The 19116-nt window shown below is 43.5% G+C and overlaps 1 protein-coding gene across 4 annotated transcripts; it reads left to right on the plus strand.

Moving 5' to 3' along the window:
• Nucleotides 1-59: 59 nt before the first annotated feature.
• KHK (ketohexokinase) lies at nt 60-18408 on the plus strand. 4 transcript variants are annotated; one of them, XM_081943963.1, is made up of 9 exons: nt 60-257; nt 745-861; nt 8125-8259; nt 8331-8465; nt 14031-14103; nt 15647-15793; nt 16527-16615; nt 17661-17818; nt 18062-18408. In XM_081943963.1, exons 1-9 carry the CDS (start codon nt 166-168, stop codon nt 18145-18147), a joined length of 1032 nt encoding a protein of 343 aa, XP_081800089.1. In that variant the 5' UTR covers nt 60-165; the 3' UTR covers nt 18148-18408. The 4 variants fall into 4 exon arrangements, with proteins under 4 accessions (XP_081800089.1, XP_081800086.1, XP_081800087.1 ...); XM_081943960.1 differs by lacking the exon at nt 8331-8465 and having other exon boundaries at nt 8125-8268; XM_081943961.1 differs by lacking the exon at nt 8331-8465.
• Nucleotides 18409-19116: the final 708 nt, after the last annotated feature.

The following is a 19116-nucleotide window of genomic DNA, read 5'->3' on the forward strand; positions in this document are numbered from 1 at the left end:
ATGCGCTCCTGCCAATGGCTGCGCGAGTGAGTGCCTGGAGCGAGCGGAGGCGTCCGCCGATGATCCCGGGGTGAGATCAGCAGAAGAGAAAAGAGCGCTTGAGACCCGGCTGGGACCAGCGTAGGCTAGAGTGACAGGAGCCCAGGAAGACGCCCACTGGCACCGATGGAGGAGAAGCGCATTTTGTGCATCGGACTCGTGTGCTTGGACATAATCAGCGTGGTGGACAATTATCCGGAGGAGGATTCGGACACTAGGTACGCCGCTGCTGTCCACCCACCCACCCGCCCCCATCTCACCCCAAGAAAGGCCTAGCAACGAGACACTGCTGGGTGCAGACTGCGGAGAAGGAGGGGGGAGGCTTTTGCTAACCCGTTCTGGTCCGTGGAGAGCTTTCCGCTCTGTCTGGTTCGTGTTCCAAAGCCCCAATAAGCAGGAACCAACTCGCACTTGGGGGGGGGGGGGATTTCGAGGCTCGGTTTCCCCGGCCGGGGCTCAGAGCGCTCGTAGCTGGCGGAACAGGTTCCGGGAGTGGGGAGGGAGGGAAGGTGGAAGTGTTGCCTTTGCGTCCCGAATCAGCCTTTATGTCCGTTTCATGATCTTGAAGAAGAAACTGCAGTCAATGCAAAGCCCTGAAGTGTTGCGGCTCAGTTCGGTCCCTTGCCGGAGTCCCGGATACTTGCCTGCCCAGAGGGCCTGTCACAATGGGACGCTGAGGCTGCTGTTGGCTGTGCTTCCTTCCAGATGTTTGTCGCAGCGCTGGCAACGTGGAGGGAACGCCTCCAACACCTGTACCGTCTTGGCTCTACTGGGAGCCCCTTGTGCTTTTATGGGTTCGTTAGCTCCTGGTCATGCTGCAAAGTAAGTGCTAGCTGAATACAGACAGGGGTTGTGACTAATACACACACACACACACACACACACACACACACACACACGGAGAACCAGAAGGGGAAGGGCAGATGTGTGTGTCTTCACTTCATGAAAAATGTATTTATTTTGTGCACTTATATCCCATCTTATTACACTTCCCTCCCTCTCCCCTTTCAATCATATCCAGAAACTGCCTAGAGAAGGCCCTCCAGTTTTCTTGGCAGGGCTTTTCAGAAGTGGTTTGCCATTACCTCCTTCCTAGGATTGAGACAAAGTGACTGGCCCAGCAGTATACAAATGTTTCTCCTTTTCTGTATCCAATCTAAAGTGTTTTGCAGATATATAATGGATTTGTATCATAGGTGGGCTCTGTTTTCACAACACACTAAGTTTTGTGGGCTATTTTGTGGCTTCATTTTTTAAAATAAATCTAGTCATTTATAGTTTATTGTGCAAATCAAGAGAATTGGATTAATTCAGTAAACAAACTGTACATGTTATGCGAATCTAAACTGGGCTGTTATTTGGTTGTGACAGAAAGGAGACACTGATATACCAGTATGTACTCTGTTATGAAGTGACCGTAAACAGTGATGTATTAACCATTAAGCAGGTTAATCAGGTGCTTAGGGCACCAGCCCAAAGGGGGCACCACAAAGTTGGGAAAGGGGAAAAAAACCCAATGAAGATTTGTATAAAGGACGGGCACCAAGATTTGTCAGTGCTACGGCACCGGTGAGCCTTAATCTGTCACTGACCGTAAAGTTCATACAAGAGTTCATTTAACATGTTAAACCAAGATACATAAAGTCCTGGGGCTAGATTCACATTAAGGTTAATTACTTTAAAAACTTATTTTGTACATCTCAGCAAGCTGTGTGAATGCCATCCATTTAGCTTCTGGTTCACTGTGTTGCTGGTACAACCCTTAATATGGGTTAATTCAATGATTTCAATTATTTCAAATAAGGTTCAAATCAGGCTGCAGAGGATTCATTTCAGTGTGATGGTGGACTAGTTTTCTTCCGGCTCTAACAAAAATCTCCCTGATTTTTGTCTTTATTTATTTTTGTTTTCTCATTTAACTTTGCTTCTTTTCCAAGCTGGGATGTTCCAAGCCATGTCCTTGGAATGAAAGTCTATCATGTGCTGGTGATAGTCAGATGATCAACAATTCAGACTTGGCCGAGATTCAGACACAGATGCCAGGCATATTTCTGCCTCTGCTTCTAAAGGAACTTATTTTCATTAATATTGTTCTATTTTTACAAAAGAATCCCTTCCCTTGAAAGAATTCATTTCAACAAGGAATCTTACGACACTTTAAAGACTAATCATATTACGTACAATGAATAAATCTTATGAAATTCATAAAGTTAATAATAGAATAATCCTACATGCCTATTTCAAAGAAAGAGTAATTAGCTCTTATTCCTAAATATGCATGCCTAAGACTACAGCAAAGAAATGCAGTATAATAGAAGTTTCTGTGAACTATATTCTACTTCATACTTTCAATTAACCAGTCTGTTTTAGGTGTGGATAGAAAAAATAGAAACGGGGAATAAACAGCTAAGGAAAAGCAAAATGTATAGTCTGATAACTTAATTAAAGCTTAAATTACTTGTGATACAAACACAATGACCATTCAGATTGTCAGTAATTGGCAATTGCACAGAGTTATTCTAGCATTGCTAAGTTAATTAACACTTGCACTGGAACAGAAACTGTTGGAAGAACAAAGATAATGGTTAATTAACTACATGAGGCTATCCTGATTATCTTATCACTGGCACCCATTACTAAGAAATGGTCATTATGTATGTCTATAAGTAGGTGTGTGTGTGAATTTTATTATCACCTGACTTTATAGTTTATATTACACTAAACTTTCCATCCAGATGTTTGAGAGATGTGGAACTTGCAGTCACAAATTTTCATGTCGTCCCTGTGTTTCATTTTTGTGGCCCTTGTAGTTGACTCCAACCATGATTACTGAAGTTAACAGCACATTAACTTGGCGACGAAGGGTTGGGATTCCGGGGGAGACGCTAAGCCATTCCATTGGGGGGGGTTCACCATCTCTACTGTTTGTGGGAGAGGCAGAAATGGTGGGGGCCGAGGGCCAAATGATGTTCGGAGGACGCGGGTTTGCTGTTTAAGAGTGATCGCGCATTCCGACCCTCATCGCCCTTCTCGCACCCCCGGGTGCTCGGGATTACAGGACCCTGGTCTCCGGCTGGTGTCGCTTAACGCCAGGTCCGTGGTACATAAGGCTCCCCTCATTTACGACCTCATACAAGAGGGTAGAGTGGACCTGGTGTGCATTACGGAGACCTGGTTGGGCCATGAGGGGGGGGTGCCCTTTAGCGAACTATGCCCACCAGGCTTCCGGGCGTTTCACCATCCGAGAGCCCAGGGCAGGGGCGGGGGGGTGGCAGTGGTTATCAGGGAAAGTCTCAGACCTCAGGAGGTCACTGTGCCTCAGATAGGCAGGTGTGAGTCCCTCTGTGTGAAGTGGGGCCTTGGAGCTCAGGTGGGCCTTTTTGTTACATACCTGTCTCCCTGCTATGTTTCATCGGCCCTGCCGGAGCTGCTGGATTAATTAGCTGGATTGGCGGTTGATTTCCCCATGCTCATGGTCCTGGGGGATTTCAATCTGCCTTCCATTGGCGAGACATCTGAGTCAGCTCAGGAGTTCATGGCTTCCATGACAGCTATGGACCTAACTCAGTTAATTCAAGACCCTACCCATAATGGGAAACACACGCTCGACCTGATTTTTGTCTCTGGGCAGTGGATGAATGATCTAGATTTAGGGGATATTTCTATTCAACCCTTGTCATGGTCTGATCATTTCCTCATCAGGCTTGACTTCCATACCGCTACCCCTCGCCGCAGGGAGGCGGAACCGACTAGATGGTTCCGCCCCAGGCACCTGATGGACCCTGAAAGGTTCCTGATGGAGCTTGGGACTTTTCCTGAATCCCTTGCTCACAACTCGACTGAAGCCCTAGTGGAAGCCTGGGATAGGGCTGCCGCTGGGGCCTTGGATCGTGTTGTGCCTTTGCAGCCTCTGACCCGGTGTCGATCCCGGATGGCTCCCTGGTTTACCGAGGAGCTCCGGGAGATGAAATGCCGGAAAAGACGCCTAGAGAGTGGCTGGAGGGCCAGCCGGTCCGAATCTGATTGAACACTAGTAAGAATTCATATTAAATCCTACTTAGTGGCGATAGAAGCAGCAAAACGGCAATATTTTTTCGCTCTTATCGCATCCGCAGATAACCACCCAGCCACCCTGTTTAGGGTGACCCGCTCCTTACTTAACCAAGGAACTGGGGAAGACCCCTTGCAGGGTAGGGCTGAAGAATTTGTTCAGTATCTGCAGGATAAAATCGCTCAGATCCGGACAGGCTTGGACTCTGACTGGGTAGATTCGGGCGAGCCGACGGGGATGAATCTTGAGGAGACAATCTGGGATGGGCTTATTTTTTATTTTTATTTATTATTCGTATTTATAGACCGCCCCTTCTCCCGAAAGGGACTCGGGAGACAGCTTGACCCTGTGACCCCCGAAGGCATGGACAGGATTATGGGGAGACTCAGTGCGGCCACTTGTGTGCTGGACCCGTGTCCCTCTTGGTTAGTTTCGGTTTCCCGGGAGGTGACACGCGGCTGGCTCCAGGCGATTACCAATGCTTCATTGAGAGAGGGGTTCTTTCCCACCACCTTGAAGGAGGCGGTGGTGAGGCCCCTCCTCAAGAAGCCTTCCCTGGACCCAGCTTCTTTAGCCAACTATCGTCCATTCTCCAACCTTCGCTTTGTAGCAAAGGTTGTCGAGAGTGTGGTAGCACATCAGCTTCCCCAGTACCTGGATGAAGCTGTCTACCTGGATCCGTTTCAGTCGGGTTTCAGGCCCGGGTACAGCACGGAGACGGCATTGGTCGCGTTGGTCGATGATCTCTGGCGGGCCCGGGACAGGGGCTGTTCCTCTGTCCTGGTCCTATTAGACCTCTCGGCGGCTTTCGATACCATCGACCATGGTATCCTACTGCGACGACTCGGGGGGTTGGGAGTGGGGGGCACCGTTTTACGGTGGTTCTCCTCCTACCTGTCGGATCGGTCGCAGTTTGTGTTGACTGGAGGGCAGAGATCGACCCCCAGGCGCGTCACTTGTGGGGTGCCCCAGGGGTCTGTTCTCTCACCCCTCCTGTTCAACATATACATGAAACCGCTGGGCGAGATCATCCGTGGTTTTGGGATACGGTATCATCAATATGCTGATGATACCCAACTTTTCATCTCTACCCCAAACCACCCAAACGATGCCCTTGATGTGATGTCCTGATGCCTGGAGGCTGTGCAGATCTGGATGGGGAGGAACAGGCTGAAGCTCAATCCCTCCAAGACTGAGTGGCTGTGGTTTCTGTCATCCCGATTTGTACATCTTGTTCCATCTTTGACAATAGGGGGATAAATTTTAGCCCCCTCAGAGAAGGCTCGCAATCTGGGAGTCCTCCTGGATACGCGGCTTAGTTTAGAAGAACACCTGACGGCTGTGACCAGGGGGGCCTTTTACCAGGTTCGCCTGGTACGTCAGTTGCGCCCCTTCCTGGATCGGGATGCTCTGTGCACAGTCACTCATGCCCTCATCCTTTCTCGCCTGGACTACTGCAATGCTCTCTACATGGGGCTGCCCTTGAAGAGCACCCGGAGGCTTCAGCTGGTCCAGAATGCGGCCGCGCCGGCTGTCATGGGGGTACCTAGGTGCTCCCATGTTACACCCCTTTTAGGCAGCCTGCACTGGTTGCCGGTTGTTTTCCGGGTGCGATTCAAGGTATTAATTATGACCTTTAAAGCACTCCATGGCTTAGGCCCAGGGTACCTGCAAGACCACCTACTGCCACCAGTAGCCTCCCACCGTCCAGTACGTTCCCACAGAGTTGGCCTCCTCAGGGTGCCGTCGGCCAGACAGTGTCGACTGGTGACCCCCAGGGGGAGAGCCTTCTCTGTGGGAGCGCCTTCCCTCTGGAATGAGCTGCCCCCGGAGCTCCGCATAAACCCTGACCTCCGGTCCTTCCGATGCGCCCTAAAAAGTTGGCTTTTCCAGCAAGCCGGTCTGGCCTGTTAATTTTTAACTTATTTTAAATGTATTGTCTTTTAAATTCGGTTTGTTTTTTGGATATGGATTTTTTTTTTTAACTTTTGGGATGTATGTTTTTTAATGTTGTACACCTCCCTGAGTCCTTTTGGAGAAGGGTGGCATATAAATCCAAATAAACAAACAAACAAACAAACAAACCTGTTTTTAGGTAGGAAACACATGAAAACTATAATCTTACATTTGACTATAAAATTATTTAAATTGATTTTGGAAATATTTATATTTTATTATTTTATAGCTTTTAATTTTGTTAAGCGATCATTAATATTGTAAGCCATCAAGCGGTGTAGTGGCCTAGAGGTGAAGACACTTGCCTCCCACTCAGAAGATTGAAAGTTCAATACTAGGTATCGACAGAAGTTTCTCACCTAGGGCACAAAGAAAAAAATATCTGCTGTGAACTCTTATGGCATCAGGAAAGGCATCCAGCCAGTAAACGCTCAGCTCCATCCAGTTGACTCTACCTTGAATTAAGGGATTACAAGGAGGGTTTTTTTAATGTTGTAAGGTGCCCTGAGGCAATAGATGGCAAACAAAGTTAATAAAAATAATAAAATAATCTTATCCCAAAACACAAAATGTCTTCATATGTAACATTTATAACATATTAACAGGGCAATACAAAGCATATTTATAGCCAAGTATACCTTGGAGTATAACCTACTTTGCCAATTTTAATTAATTTTTTAGCCATCTTGACAAATTTATAATGTGCTATTAAGACAATGCTTTTACAGTTTTCTCTATTAATACTCATATTAAATCAGTTCCTAGTTTTCCAGAACACGGTTTTTCAAGGCTGATTTGGTTAGGCAAGTAAAACATGATGTCTCACTGAATGGCTATAGAGTCATCAGCCCTGAGTTTTCATTGTTTCATTGTAGTTCTTACTTGAGTCTTTATCAAATCTTCATTACAGTCATAGACCAGCATAAATTCCTGTACACGCTTTCCAAAACTTGCCAAAATTGCGTTGATGTGTGGTCACCTTATTTCATTTATGGAGCCTAGTTTTAATTATTTGCCCAACTAGAAAATCCATACAAATAAATGCAAGAAACTCTCTTGATACGTACTGAATGTTAGGTTCCAAGCAATGCATCCATCACAAACTGAACTCCGAGGCATTCCGTTTTCTCAAAGTACAAATTGATTTAGATACACCATATTGGCACTAACTGGTGAATCTAAATAAATTTGGGTTTTAAGAAAACGGAATGCCTCAGAATTCAGTTTGTGATGGATGCATTGCTTGGAACCTGACGCTGGATACAATTTCACCAGAAGAGTTTAACAAGTATGGATGGGTTGCTAATGGTTACTGACATCAAGTGGATTAAGAGACAGCTGACTTTCAAATGAAAAGGTAATGAAGGAGCCAAGTTCTCATAGCTTTTGTTCAAAGCAATTAACCTAAGGTAGATTTTGGGAGTCAGATTTTTATGGATATATTCGCACAATATGCTTTATCTGGGTACTGAATTAATCTTTTAGACTCACTTAATGCATTGAAACAAACTAATGACACAGTTGAGGTCACCCACACACACTAAGCCACAAAATAACTAATCAAAACAATTGTGAAGCAAACTTGGCATGTTATGTAAATGCATCTGCCAAATCCTGAAGTGAATTGGTGAAGCAAGTTGGTGAAGATAGTCTATCTTCTCAAGCTCTAAATTTATGATCTTTTGCTTTCAGGAAACATACTTTTTATGGAATTGATCTGCGACCATTCTATTCCCATCCTTCTGCTTACTATAGCATAAATTCTGTCTGTTGACTCCTGAGCAGCTCCAGGGAGCAGAGCTACGGAGTAAATGTAATAAGATTTTTTTTTAATAAGTACTAAGCTCTGAGGGCATCCGAGCTCTTGGCTTCCAAACTGCAGAGTTCAATTTTATCTGCTTTCTTCAGACAGTTACTTCCCTCTGTCCTCACAGCTTCTAGCTCACTGACAACCTTTACCAAGCAGCCGTAAGGGCCCTGCTGTTTTGAAGATAACTTGGGAGCATCTGCCTTCTATTCACCTGACAAGAGTACCTCACCCCCCCCCAAGAAGACGCTCATGTTTTCTGCCCTCCCAGCTTCGTCCGCGATGATTTCCGACGCTATGAGGTGGATCTCACCCATGTGGCTTTGCATCTGGCATGCAGCTTGCCCGCTTCAACGGTGATCAGCAACACAGCCACAGGCACCCGCACGATCCTGCACGCTGCCAGGTGCGTAGGGTGAGCATTCCTCGCGGTGAAGTCTAACGTTTTCTCTCTCTCTCCTCTTCCCTGGCCCCAAGCTTCATCTTGTCTGACTTCCAACGGCGCAAAGTGGAAGTTGCCCACTTGCTCTGGCAGAGCCAGGGGGAGACACCGTGTGCCTGCTGCCTCATCAATTGCCGCAACGGTTCTCGGACAGTTACTCTTTATGACACGTAAGACCTGGCCCATTTTGGCTCTGCTGCCTCCAACCTCCCCCCCCTCTTCTACCAATGGGTGGCACAAAAGGACTCTCAGCACCCCAGTAGAGACTAAGGTAGCCTTGACTGCTGAGTGTGGTGGGTGAAGATTTGGCCTGCTACAGCAACTGTTTGTTTCAGGGAGAGATGACAAAGAATATAACTATGTTTGTACTATTGCCGTAAATGGCTTAATAGGCCCTTCCTAGCATCCCAGATTAGCTGTTTGCACACACAGTGGAGAAGCAGGTTCATAAAATTGCTTTGTTTGTTTATGGCTCAAGCTTGCCTAGATTTCCATTTCTTTCTTTCTCTTCTAAACTGCTTCTTCTCCCCTTTCATCCAAGTCATTAGTAAAAATGATAAAGGCCTCAGGAAATAGCTGTGTGGCATTCCACTTGATACCACTCTCCAAGCTGATGGGCAGCTGATTATGAGTACTACTGGGGTGTAATTACCGGGTTAATAGTTGCATCATTTCGCCCATATTATACCATTTTATTAATGAGGATACCATGAGAGTTGATGGAATCCTGATGTCCAGATCTATTCAGCAAATGTGAGAAATGGAGTAATTATGTGAGAAAAGGAGATAAAGTTAATCTTGCTTATGACAAGCTCATGCTGACTGCTATTAATTCTTGCACTCCTGCTAAGTGCTCATAGGCATGATGTTTAAAATCTGCTTGAAGATCTTGCCCAGTATAGAGAATAGGAAGTATAAAACGAGAAATATGAAAAAGGATGTTTAGCAGAGTGATGAATAAGGCTGTTGATGAGAAATAGATGCGTATAAGACAAAGCCTGCTCAAAAATGAGAATGAGAGTAAGATGCTGCATGGGGAAAAATAATCACAAAGAATACAGTTGAAGAGAACAAGGAACAGTTACAATCAAAAGAGACACGTTATTAAGCAATTTGTAAGGAAATAATAATTCTTTTGGAAGTACAGTAAGCAAAGAGAACTAAACAAGGAGCTTCCAACAATGTGAGTGGTTATAAAATTGAAGTGATAAAATGATTTGGGAAGAAAATATAATTAGGAAAATTTTGAAAGGAGTATTTTGGAGAGTTGTATGCTATAAAAGCTAGTGTCCAAGAACATATTAATGATTAAGTAGTCATTAGTCCTGCAAGAATGTTGGAAAATAGTAAGTGTGTAGCTGTATATTATTGTAACTGTTTTGCCTATGGAGTGACTGTACTGTAGTTTATTTAATGTGTTGGAAGACTATTACTGAGCCTTAAGATGGGAAGTATGGTGTTACTGTTACCTTAGCTAAAAGGAAAGGTAACAAGAATGAACAATGCAAAAAGCTACGTGTGTTAACATATTAAGTGCCTAGTAAGGATTTGGTAGAATTCTGTTAGAAAAAGTATGAGTAATAACAGTGTCCATAATTTCACAAGTGCAATGCAACTTTATGCTGGACAAAGAATGTGCAAACCAGATGTTTTTCCCCTTCAAAAGATCATTGAAAGAAGTAGGTGTCAGAAAACTTAATGTACTATAAGTTTTTTGATGTGTGGTACAAAGAATAGGATTTCATTATAGAATTTTGAGCAGAGATGATGTTGAAAGTTGATTACTGAGTGCAATGAAGTGGAAATAGAATATACATAAAAATAAATGGAATGTTTAGAGACTAGTCAACTTTAAGCAGATCTAAAGAGGTATTGAGAATGATGTTGGTGAAAACTAGACAGTTATAATTCCTTTTATTTTCTTTATCTCATCCCCTTAGCAGAGTTGCCTTACTATTCTTTACTTCTTTTCTAAGTTCTGTGTAATGTTGCTTACCACAATAAAGGATAGCCGGCTGGTGGGTATGTATGTATTTACAATGTTTTTTTTCCTTCCTCTCTATTACTAATTATTATTTGTTAATATTAATTATTAATCTCATAATTACTTGACAGCAACATGGATATAAATTAAAAAGCACTTTGTACTTCCAAAGTGCACAGGGAATAATTGTCAAGCTGGTTATCAAATATTAATAACTTGACTTTTTTGCCTAGCAAGACTTTTAATACCTACACAACATTCACGCATCACTTAACCAGATTACTGAATCAACCTATTTTCAACCCACGGATTGACACAATGCACTGTATTATAAACTAACCAGATATAGTGCATTTGTACAATATGCTAAGCCATTAAAGAATCACACTGAAGTTAGTGCTAGTGCTAAATACAGTCACTTGTTTTTATTGTGTGTTTGTAAGGAGAAACTCTGCTTTGCATGCAGTAAGCAATGTCGTTGCCTGAACTTTTATTTGCTTGATTCCATTTTACAGTTTGAGATTCCTGATCCTGAGAGAAATGGGTATCATCGAGAGGCGGGTTGCTGTCTGTTCGACCCGGTTCAGCCGAACCGGTAGTGGAATTCAGGCCTGGGTCACAGAACCAGCAGCGACCCAGGCCTGCCAAATCAGTTCCCTCACTGCCCCTTGGCTGCCACTAACCGCATGCGCAGTTCACTGTAAATTGTTATGCACATGTGCAAAGAACACATTATATTGAATAGCGTACACGTGCGCATTGCACGCTTGTTGTGAACCAGCAATAACGCCGGCAGCAACCCACCCCTGGTATCACCTAATAGATAGCCTGGCTGAATAAGCAAGAAATCCAGAGTGATATTGATTGACTTCCTTTTATTATAATTTTGAAGCAATAAACATTTTGAAAAGTAAAGACTCCCGTGAGGCAAGAGAATGACAGTTCTTTCCTATTGCTTTCTTCTAGGATGCTTTTTCCCCCTGACTCGGTTACACTTATGGGTCAACTTGATACCCCAAAGAACCTGACTTGTTCTTTTAAAATCAACCAAGATAACAGGAAGATATATTAAAACTACCCCCTCCTCATCAGAGAATGAACAGCTAGTAAATGAATAGATTCTCCTCTCTATGTTCAGAGCAGGATCACATCCGTAATGGTTATAGCTTTGTTAAGAAATAGCATAGCCAGTTCTTTATTCCTTAGACCACATAGGAATTAATATAGCTCTTGTTTGAATTTATTGGGGAAAATAAGAGTTGCTTGAGCAGGTCAAAATAGGACTTAAAATGCCTGTCCAATTCCTCTAGAGGTGCCACCCAATGGGAGAGGAATAAAAACATCCATGCATGAGCTATTAAAATCTGATTTACTATTAATTCTTGGTCAATTGCTAATTTAGTCCAGATTGCTGCCAATCACCATTACCAATATTAATTCTTGATTATCCTTCCCAAATATGGTTGTGACCATCCCCTTCCCCAAGAAGCTTTGAGTGAGAAATTCAAATGTGACTCCCACCAACTCACAGCAAGAAAGAACCTGGGCTTTTGACAACAGCAGGTGAGATGTAGGCTGGACAAATCAGTCATGATGGGGTACAAGAATCAACTACAACATTCGTACAGGCTAGGTCTGCACAACTGCAAAAATAAAACAAATCACCGAGAGTAACCTATATCAAGTTTGTATCTTTCTATGTACTGGTCCAGATAAGTGTGTTTTGTATCTACAACCAAGCTCTATATTGTGGCTATATTCTCCCTCCAGGGCCCTGCTGGCTTTTCATAAAGACCTAAAGTCCTGCTTCAACATCTGGCTTGGGGAGAGCCAAGTGTCTGAAGGCTCTTGTCTCCTGGCTGTGTTAGCAACTGTCAATTGTGATATTTTCCTGCTGTGTATTTTAGTTTTTATATTTGTGATGGGAATTTATTTATTTACAAATTTTATGGGCCGCCCATCTTACCATAGGGCAGTGCTGGCAAACCTTTCTGGCATAGAGTCAGGGGCACGCCATGGAAGACAAGCTTCCAAGTGGGCATGCATGCGCCAGGAATTGAACTTCCAGTTTTCAGCACGCCGTCTGCACATTGGCCAGCTTGTCTTCCGCATACTGGTGCGCATGAGTGTGCGACGATCAGCTGACCAGCGCAAATGCACACAGAGAGCTCTTTCGGTTTCCGTATGCTTTTTGCACATACAAAAACAGCTGATCCATCACATGCACATGCGCACAAGAAACCTGAAAGAACGGGCAATGCCATGCATGCCAGGTGACATGGTTTGCCATCATGGCCTTAGGGTAACTGGGTGTTGAATTGTTTTTAATTTAAGATTGTTTGCTACTCAGAGTCACTTGTGGAGATGGGTGGCTAGGCAAATTGAATGAAAGAACAAATAAAAAATATACGCAAAAGCTTATGTGACACCACCACCGCTTACCGTAGCTTTTCTCAAGTAGTGGAAAGTGTGCAGCTTTCCGTCTCCCATTACCAATAGAGTGTCAAGGCCTGGTTAATAATTTGGGGACATGCAGAAGGCCCATCTTTCTGAACGTGATTCTTGTGGCCTTTGATCAAAGCAGTTTGTGTCTCCTAGGCTAGTGGGTTAATCATTAAAATCAAATCCATTTCAGGTACAGTTTATCCATAAAAATGAGGACTGAGAATTAAATGTCATCCGTTTCCATGCTGAATACCTCCAGATGAAGCTCTTGAGTATGGCCTACTAGTGCTAAGACAATGTTTTCGAAATGAGGGAGCTATGAAATAAAAGGAACAAATTGAGATCAAACTCAATTCTAGTCAAGCATCCTTTTCCCGCCACAATAGCTTAAGGAAAGGAGGGACAGTCCAGGACAGTCCATAGATGCAGAACAAGGGTAGACAGGTCAATCTCACTGTTACTGGATAGCCTATTAGGACTAAATGTGCAATTATTGCAGACTTAGCAAGCAGTTGGGATTAGACTTTTTTCCTCATGTTTATTTTGTATTTTTTAACACTGTATAGACTGATGGCCATTATTGTTTTCTATGATAATGTATTTCAGTCTATATGTATATACAGTACTGTCTGCTTTCTTTATTCTCAGTACATTACAATTTAACCTCAAGCAATGGCTCCAAATTCAGATTGTTTTCATGGAAACCAAGAAAGAGGTTGGCATATTATAGTTTATTATGGTTCAGTTAGATGCCTAGGTACGGTTCTAAAGTAAATAAATTCCATACCAATTGTATGTGATACATCTACCAAGAGATTTCTTCATATGTCTTTTTCTCAAATTTCTGGGAAAGGAATGAAGTTATAGAGACATTCGTACGTGGGATGGCTGTCTGTGAAGCTTAAAGCCTTTGGATCTGAAGCTCAAAGCAGCTCCAAAGTACTTTGGAATTGCTCCCAGTAGGAGGTGAAATTAACTTTAAGCTTGCAAAATCAGTTCTGCTTATGACTGAATCACCATATTCAGAGGTAATATGTTTATTCATTGGAAACTCGGGACAAGCAATAAGAAAACAATTCATGTCCCCTTTGGATTGGCTAGATTATTTGGTTTGGTGCTAAGAAAACAGGATGCTACACAGGATACACTTTGAGCTTAACAAATCAAGAGGTGTTTTGTTTCCCGTTTTGTTCAATTGTAAGTATGCATTTGCTTACCGTTTCATTTAAGATGGATGAGAAATCAGTTTGTTGCATTAATTAAACTTTTGTCTTCCTCTTCCCACTTTCCATCCTCCCAATTGCAGCAATCTGCCAGATGTGACAGCTGCTGATTTTGAAAAAGTTGACCTGTCTCAATACAAGTGGATCCATTGGGAGGTAAGGCCTTGACTGGAAAGGGGATTGGTCTTGATTGTTCATCTGATAAGGTGATGGTGGTCAGACTTACTACCCTTCCACAATATGCGGTCACTCTTTTACACATAGGCATCGGTGATGTTTCATGGCAGTGAATTGTCAGTAACAGTTTGAATTGTGCCCCTCTCTCTGAGCATTTGCTAATGGGTGGCTTGCTCTATTTCTTTACTTGCGTCAATCTTCCATTCTTACCTTCTATCCCTACTTTCTATCTTCTGCATGCTGTTTTTATTTGTTTGAGTCAGTATAATGGTACCTCTGAAAGAAAATTTGAGTAAGATATAAAACAAATAGTAATCACAACTAAAATCCAAATACCCAGTGAAGCCAATATCTCAACAAGGAAGCAAGGAAAAGCAGATACTGTGGCTGTGTTCATATCTGCTTTTAACGAATACAAATGAATGATTTAATCCTAACCAAGAGTAATATAGAGGACGAATGATTACACTTGATTAGGATTAGACCATACGTTTACCACATAGAATGGAGTTTCCACAATGTGATGATTTATAAAATTGTTCTGCAAATTATCATGTATGAGCCTACCCTGTTGGTTACCATATTTTTGGGAGTATAAGATGCACCTTTTTCCCTCAAAAAAGAGGCTGAAAATCTGGGTGCATCTTATACACTGAATACAGCATTTTGTGCCTCCTGAACCCCCACCCATTTCACCAAAATGGCCATGCATAGCCTTTAGGAGGCTTCCATGGTGCTCCTGGGGGCTGGAGAGGGCAGAAATGAGCAAAAAATGGGCTGTTTTTTGCTCAGTTTTGCCCTCTCAGCCCCCAGGAGCACTCTATAAGCCTCCTAAAGGCTATACATGCCCTTTTTTGGACAAATGACAGGGCTGTTTTTGCAAAAAATGGGCTGTTTTTTGCACATTTTGCCCCCCTCCCAGGAGCACTCTACAAGCCTCCTAAAGGCTATTCATGCCCTTTAAAAAAAAAAAAAACCCGGGCCCGTTTTCGTGAAAAACGGGCTGTTTTTGGGAGATCTGCACAGTGCAAAAACTTTTTTTAAATTTGCCTCTTCAAAATCTTGGCGCCTCTTATACTCCGGTGCATCTTATACTCCCAAAAATACGGTAGTTTATGGTTTGGTGCATTTTGTGAACTCAGAAAATAGGTTAATGAGGTAACCAAGTTAAGTATTTTATGTTAATATAGCCTATAATAAAAAAAAATAGAAACTTGAGATGAACCTGGCAATAGGCTGAAGAGTTAATGCAAAACTTTCAAAATACATCCCAATTGTGTCTATTCGCTGTTGAGAAAGAAAGTATTTCATACTTGCCGGAGTTTCTTGGATCATCAAACACACCAGTCCACTACCCAAACCATAAGTGGCTGGGTATCTATTTTGGAAGTAGCAGGTACGAATGGCCCAACTACTATAAGTGGTGAGGCATCTAAGGTCACAAAGGCTTTCAGTAATTCCAGGAATAATATCAAATCCAGACATCTCAGGTTGTGTCACTAATAGCAGTATTTTCTCCCAGGGGAGGAATGCTTCGGAACAGGTTAAAATGCTGCAACTGGTGGAAAAGTATAACCAAACCTGCCCACCATCTGAGCGAGTGACCACATCTGTGGAGGTGGAAAAGACCAGGCCAGAGCTGTACCAGCTGTTTTGCTACGGAGATGTGGTAAGAGGTCAAAGGTAAAAGCGTAATGCAGGTGGATGCAGGTGGGAACTGTGGCTGCTCAAGAAAGCAAGCACAGTGAGGAAGAGCAACGTGCCCTTCAGTTAAATTCCTCTCATAGGATAGATCTGAGAGATTTTGCCCCCTCCTCCTCCTGTGACTACTGAAGATGAATTGGCATCCCGTTAGAATCCTTATTACTGTATTTCTCCGAAAATAAGACCCAACCGTAAAATAAGTCCTAGCATGATTTTTCAGGATGCTCGTAATATAAGCCCTACGCTCAAAATAAACCCGTTAAGATTGTCAGCATAGATGCATAGATGCATTTAGTACTGTATTTCCCTGAAAATAAGACCTAAATAGAAAGTAAGACCTAATAGGAGCAAAAATTAATATAAGACCCGGTCTTATTTTCGGGGAAACATGGTAAGGATTCGGAGTTCACTTTCTGAATCAATAATACTGTTTCAGTCACTCATTTCCCGATATTTTCTGCAGATGAGTTTTGTGTGCACACAGAGGTAAACAGTAATATTCCTGGGGGGATTTCTACAGCTGTGAAGTGTAATTCTCTAAACATCTGGCCAGAATACACCCCAGTGCTCCTGAGACTCACACTCATTTTCTCCATTCATAACCCTCTGAGGCACTCACTATCTGATCACCCAGAGATACTATATGTAATAAGGCCTGGCCAAAAAGTGGTGACTTTATCGTGCTTCTCTTCTTCTAGGTCTTTGTCAGCAAAGATGTGGCCAAGACATTTGGATTCTACTCAGCTCCTGAGGCTGTGAAGGGGCTCTACGGGCGTTTGAAACCAGGGTAGGAGAGAACCAAAATATGGGGACAAACCTGGTTCTTTCACCAGTTATTAGGGGTGGTGTGAAATAAGAAAAGCAGACTGAAGAGAATCTCAGGGGCAAAAATGGGAGCCCTTTAGAGATCAACTCAACCAACCTTACCGATTGTAAGAAACCTCAAAGCTCAAATCACTTTGAGCATTAAATCACTCAAGTCATTTAATGATTTGGAGATGATTCTCTTTTCCAGCAGCTTTAGCAATATTTCTTAGCAGCTAAGTTCAGACTGAAGTCACACACACAGTGCTAAACCATGTACAACTGGGTCTTGTTGAATAAACTAAAATAGGCTGGCTTCATACCATGCTAAGGCAGAACTGTACTGATCATGGTTGAATTGGTGCTACAAGCCGATATGCCCAAATCAGATTAAATGCTTATTGCACGTGTGATAGCACAAGGCAGGATACTATCTTTTGCAGCAGATTTAGTTAGCAATCCGACATCAGAAGCACAATTTGTTTAATACTTTATTGATTGGGTTTATATCACACCTTCCTATCTAGTGTTCCCTTAAGGTCTATATCTTTCTTTCCGTTTAGGCCAAAGGCTGAGTTGCACAGACTTCCCTTTTGAGAGCTGAAAGGAAAGCCAAGACAGATTCAGCTTCTTGCCCTGGCACATTATTAGAATGGGTGGACAATCCATAGAGTCAGCCTCTTCAGTTATAAGGCAAAGTCTCTAGCAGTAACTCATACTCCTTCAGATTTGCTATTGAGGTCCCAAATAGCCAGAACAGAGAATGTTTTGTATGGAATAAGGAGGAAAATATCTATTAGTGCAGTCCAGTGCTTTGGATTCAGTCCCGCCAAAATACTATGGAACAGACAGGTGTAAAAATGTACCACCTTTTAGCAACACCTGGAAACATCTTTACTTTTTCCTGGTTTGGAATACTGCAGACGAGGAATACATTCACGCATCTGCCTGTTTGTGTAGTAATTTGGATTTATTCATTTGATGAATCCAAAACACTACATAGGTTAGTTTCTGTATTCCATTTCTAGAGCTACCTTGATCTGTGCTTGGGCTGAGTGTGGAGCTGACGCAATGGGACCAGATGGGATGCTGGTGCATTCAGACGCATTCTCCCCTGAAACTATTGTGGACACTCTGGGGGCTGGAGACACATTCAACGCTGCTGTGATCCTGGCTCTAAGCAAGGGTAAGTTCTGGGTGCTTCTCATTTTCCTGTAGGTATAACATGAATGGCAGAACCCTTTGCCATTGTTTCTGTACAGAATACTTTTAAGCTGAACAAATAAACAAGCCACTATCTAACAGCATCAAGAAGCAGATCTGAAAGGCGAGGAAACTCCTGACCGCCGTCCTTCCATCTCCTGCACTTTAAAGAACAGCAATTATGCCCGGTCCTAAAGCTAATATGATTTCTGATTTTCTGTGGCAGGAAAAACACTCCCTGCAGCATTAACCTATGGATGCCAGGTGGCAGGCCGGAAGTGTGGGGTTCACGGGTATGATGGGATCGTTTGAGCAACATGCAGAAAAGTGTACCTTCTAGATTTCACTGGACCATGGACTAATACTGTATCTCTCACAGTAGTGTTCTATTTGCTAGTGGCACTGGCACTGCTCCTCTGGCATCTCCTGCAGGTGGGAGGACATGTCAGGCTGCCTGCCACGCATTCCATATGGAGTCTGGCCGAGCTGGCTCAGATGCTCCCGTCTCTTGCCAGGAGGAAAAGAGGTTTCACTGTACAACCATGAAAAGATAAATAAAATACACGAAGCTGCCGATTGCTTCTGGTTCATTACCCAGTCAAGGATAATTATGAAAAATAATTATCCAGTTTGTGTGTGTGTGTGTGTGCATGCACATGGACACACACACACATACACAGGCAGGCCTCGGAGGAAAGGGATTGGCTGTGCTTCAGCCAACCAGATCCAGGAGTGCCAGAAGTCGTGAGAGGAGCGAGGAAATGGAATGAAGATGCTGCTGAGGCACTTGTTGCTATTTGGTACACCAAGGCTGGGAGTGATTTAAAAGACTTCAGTAAAGTAACATAGAAAAGGAGAATGCTGATCCATGCCACCCAACAACAGCCAGAACATCCCTCCCCACTATTGAGCCTGCTTCTCAGATGAAGATATGTGAGGGAGAACAGAGTACAAACAGCTACCATGTTTACCTGAAAATATGACATGTCCTGAAAATAAGGCCATGCCAGATTTTTGGGGTGGGCAAAAATATATGCCCTCCCCTGAAAATAAGCCCGGTGGACAACCACCACCCCTCCGGCCAGGCAGAACACCACTCACTGACCCGGCGGTATCCTGAACGCACCAAGCCATGCAAGTGGGGGGGGGGGCGTGCTCACCCAGCTTGGTGCCTTTGGGATACCACTGGGTCGGTGAGTGGCACTCTGCCTAGTTGGAGAGGGGGGGTTGCCGGGCGGCTGCTCTCTTGCGAGCGGGTGCCGAAGAGCCTGGCTCTAAAAT

This window comes from Natrix helvetica, assembly GCF_964273705.1.
Source record: "Natrix helvetica genome assembly, chromosome: 2".
Classification (NCBI taxonomy): domain Eukaryota; kingdom Metazoa; phylum Chordata; class Lepidosauria; order Squamata; family Natricidae; genus Natrix; species Natrix helvetica.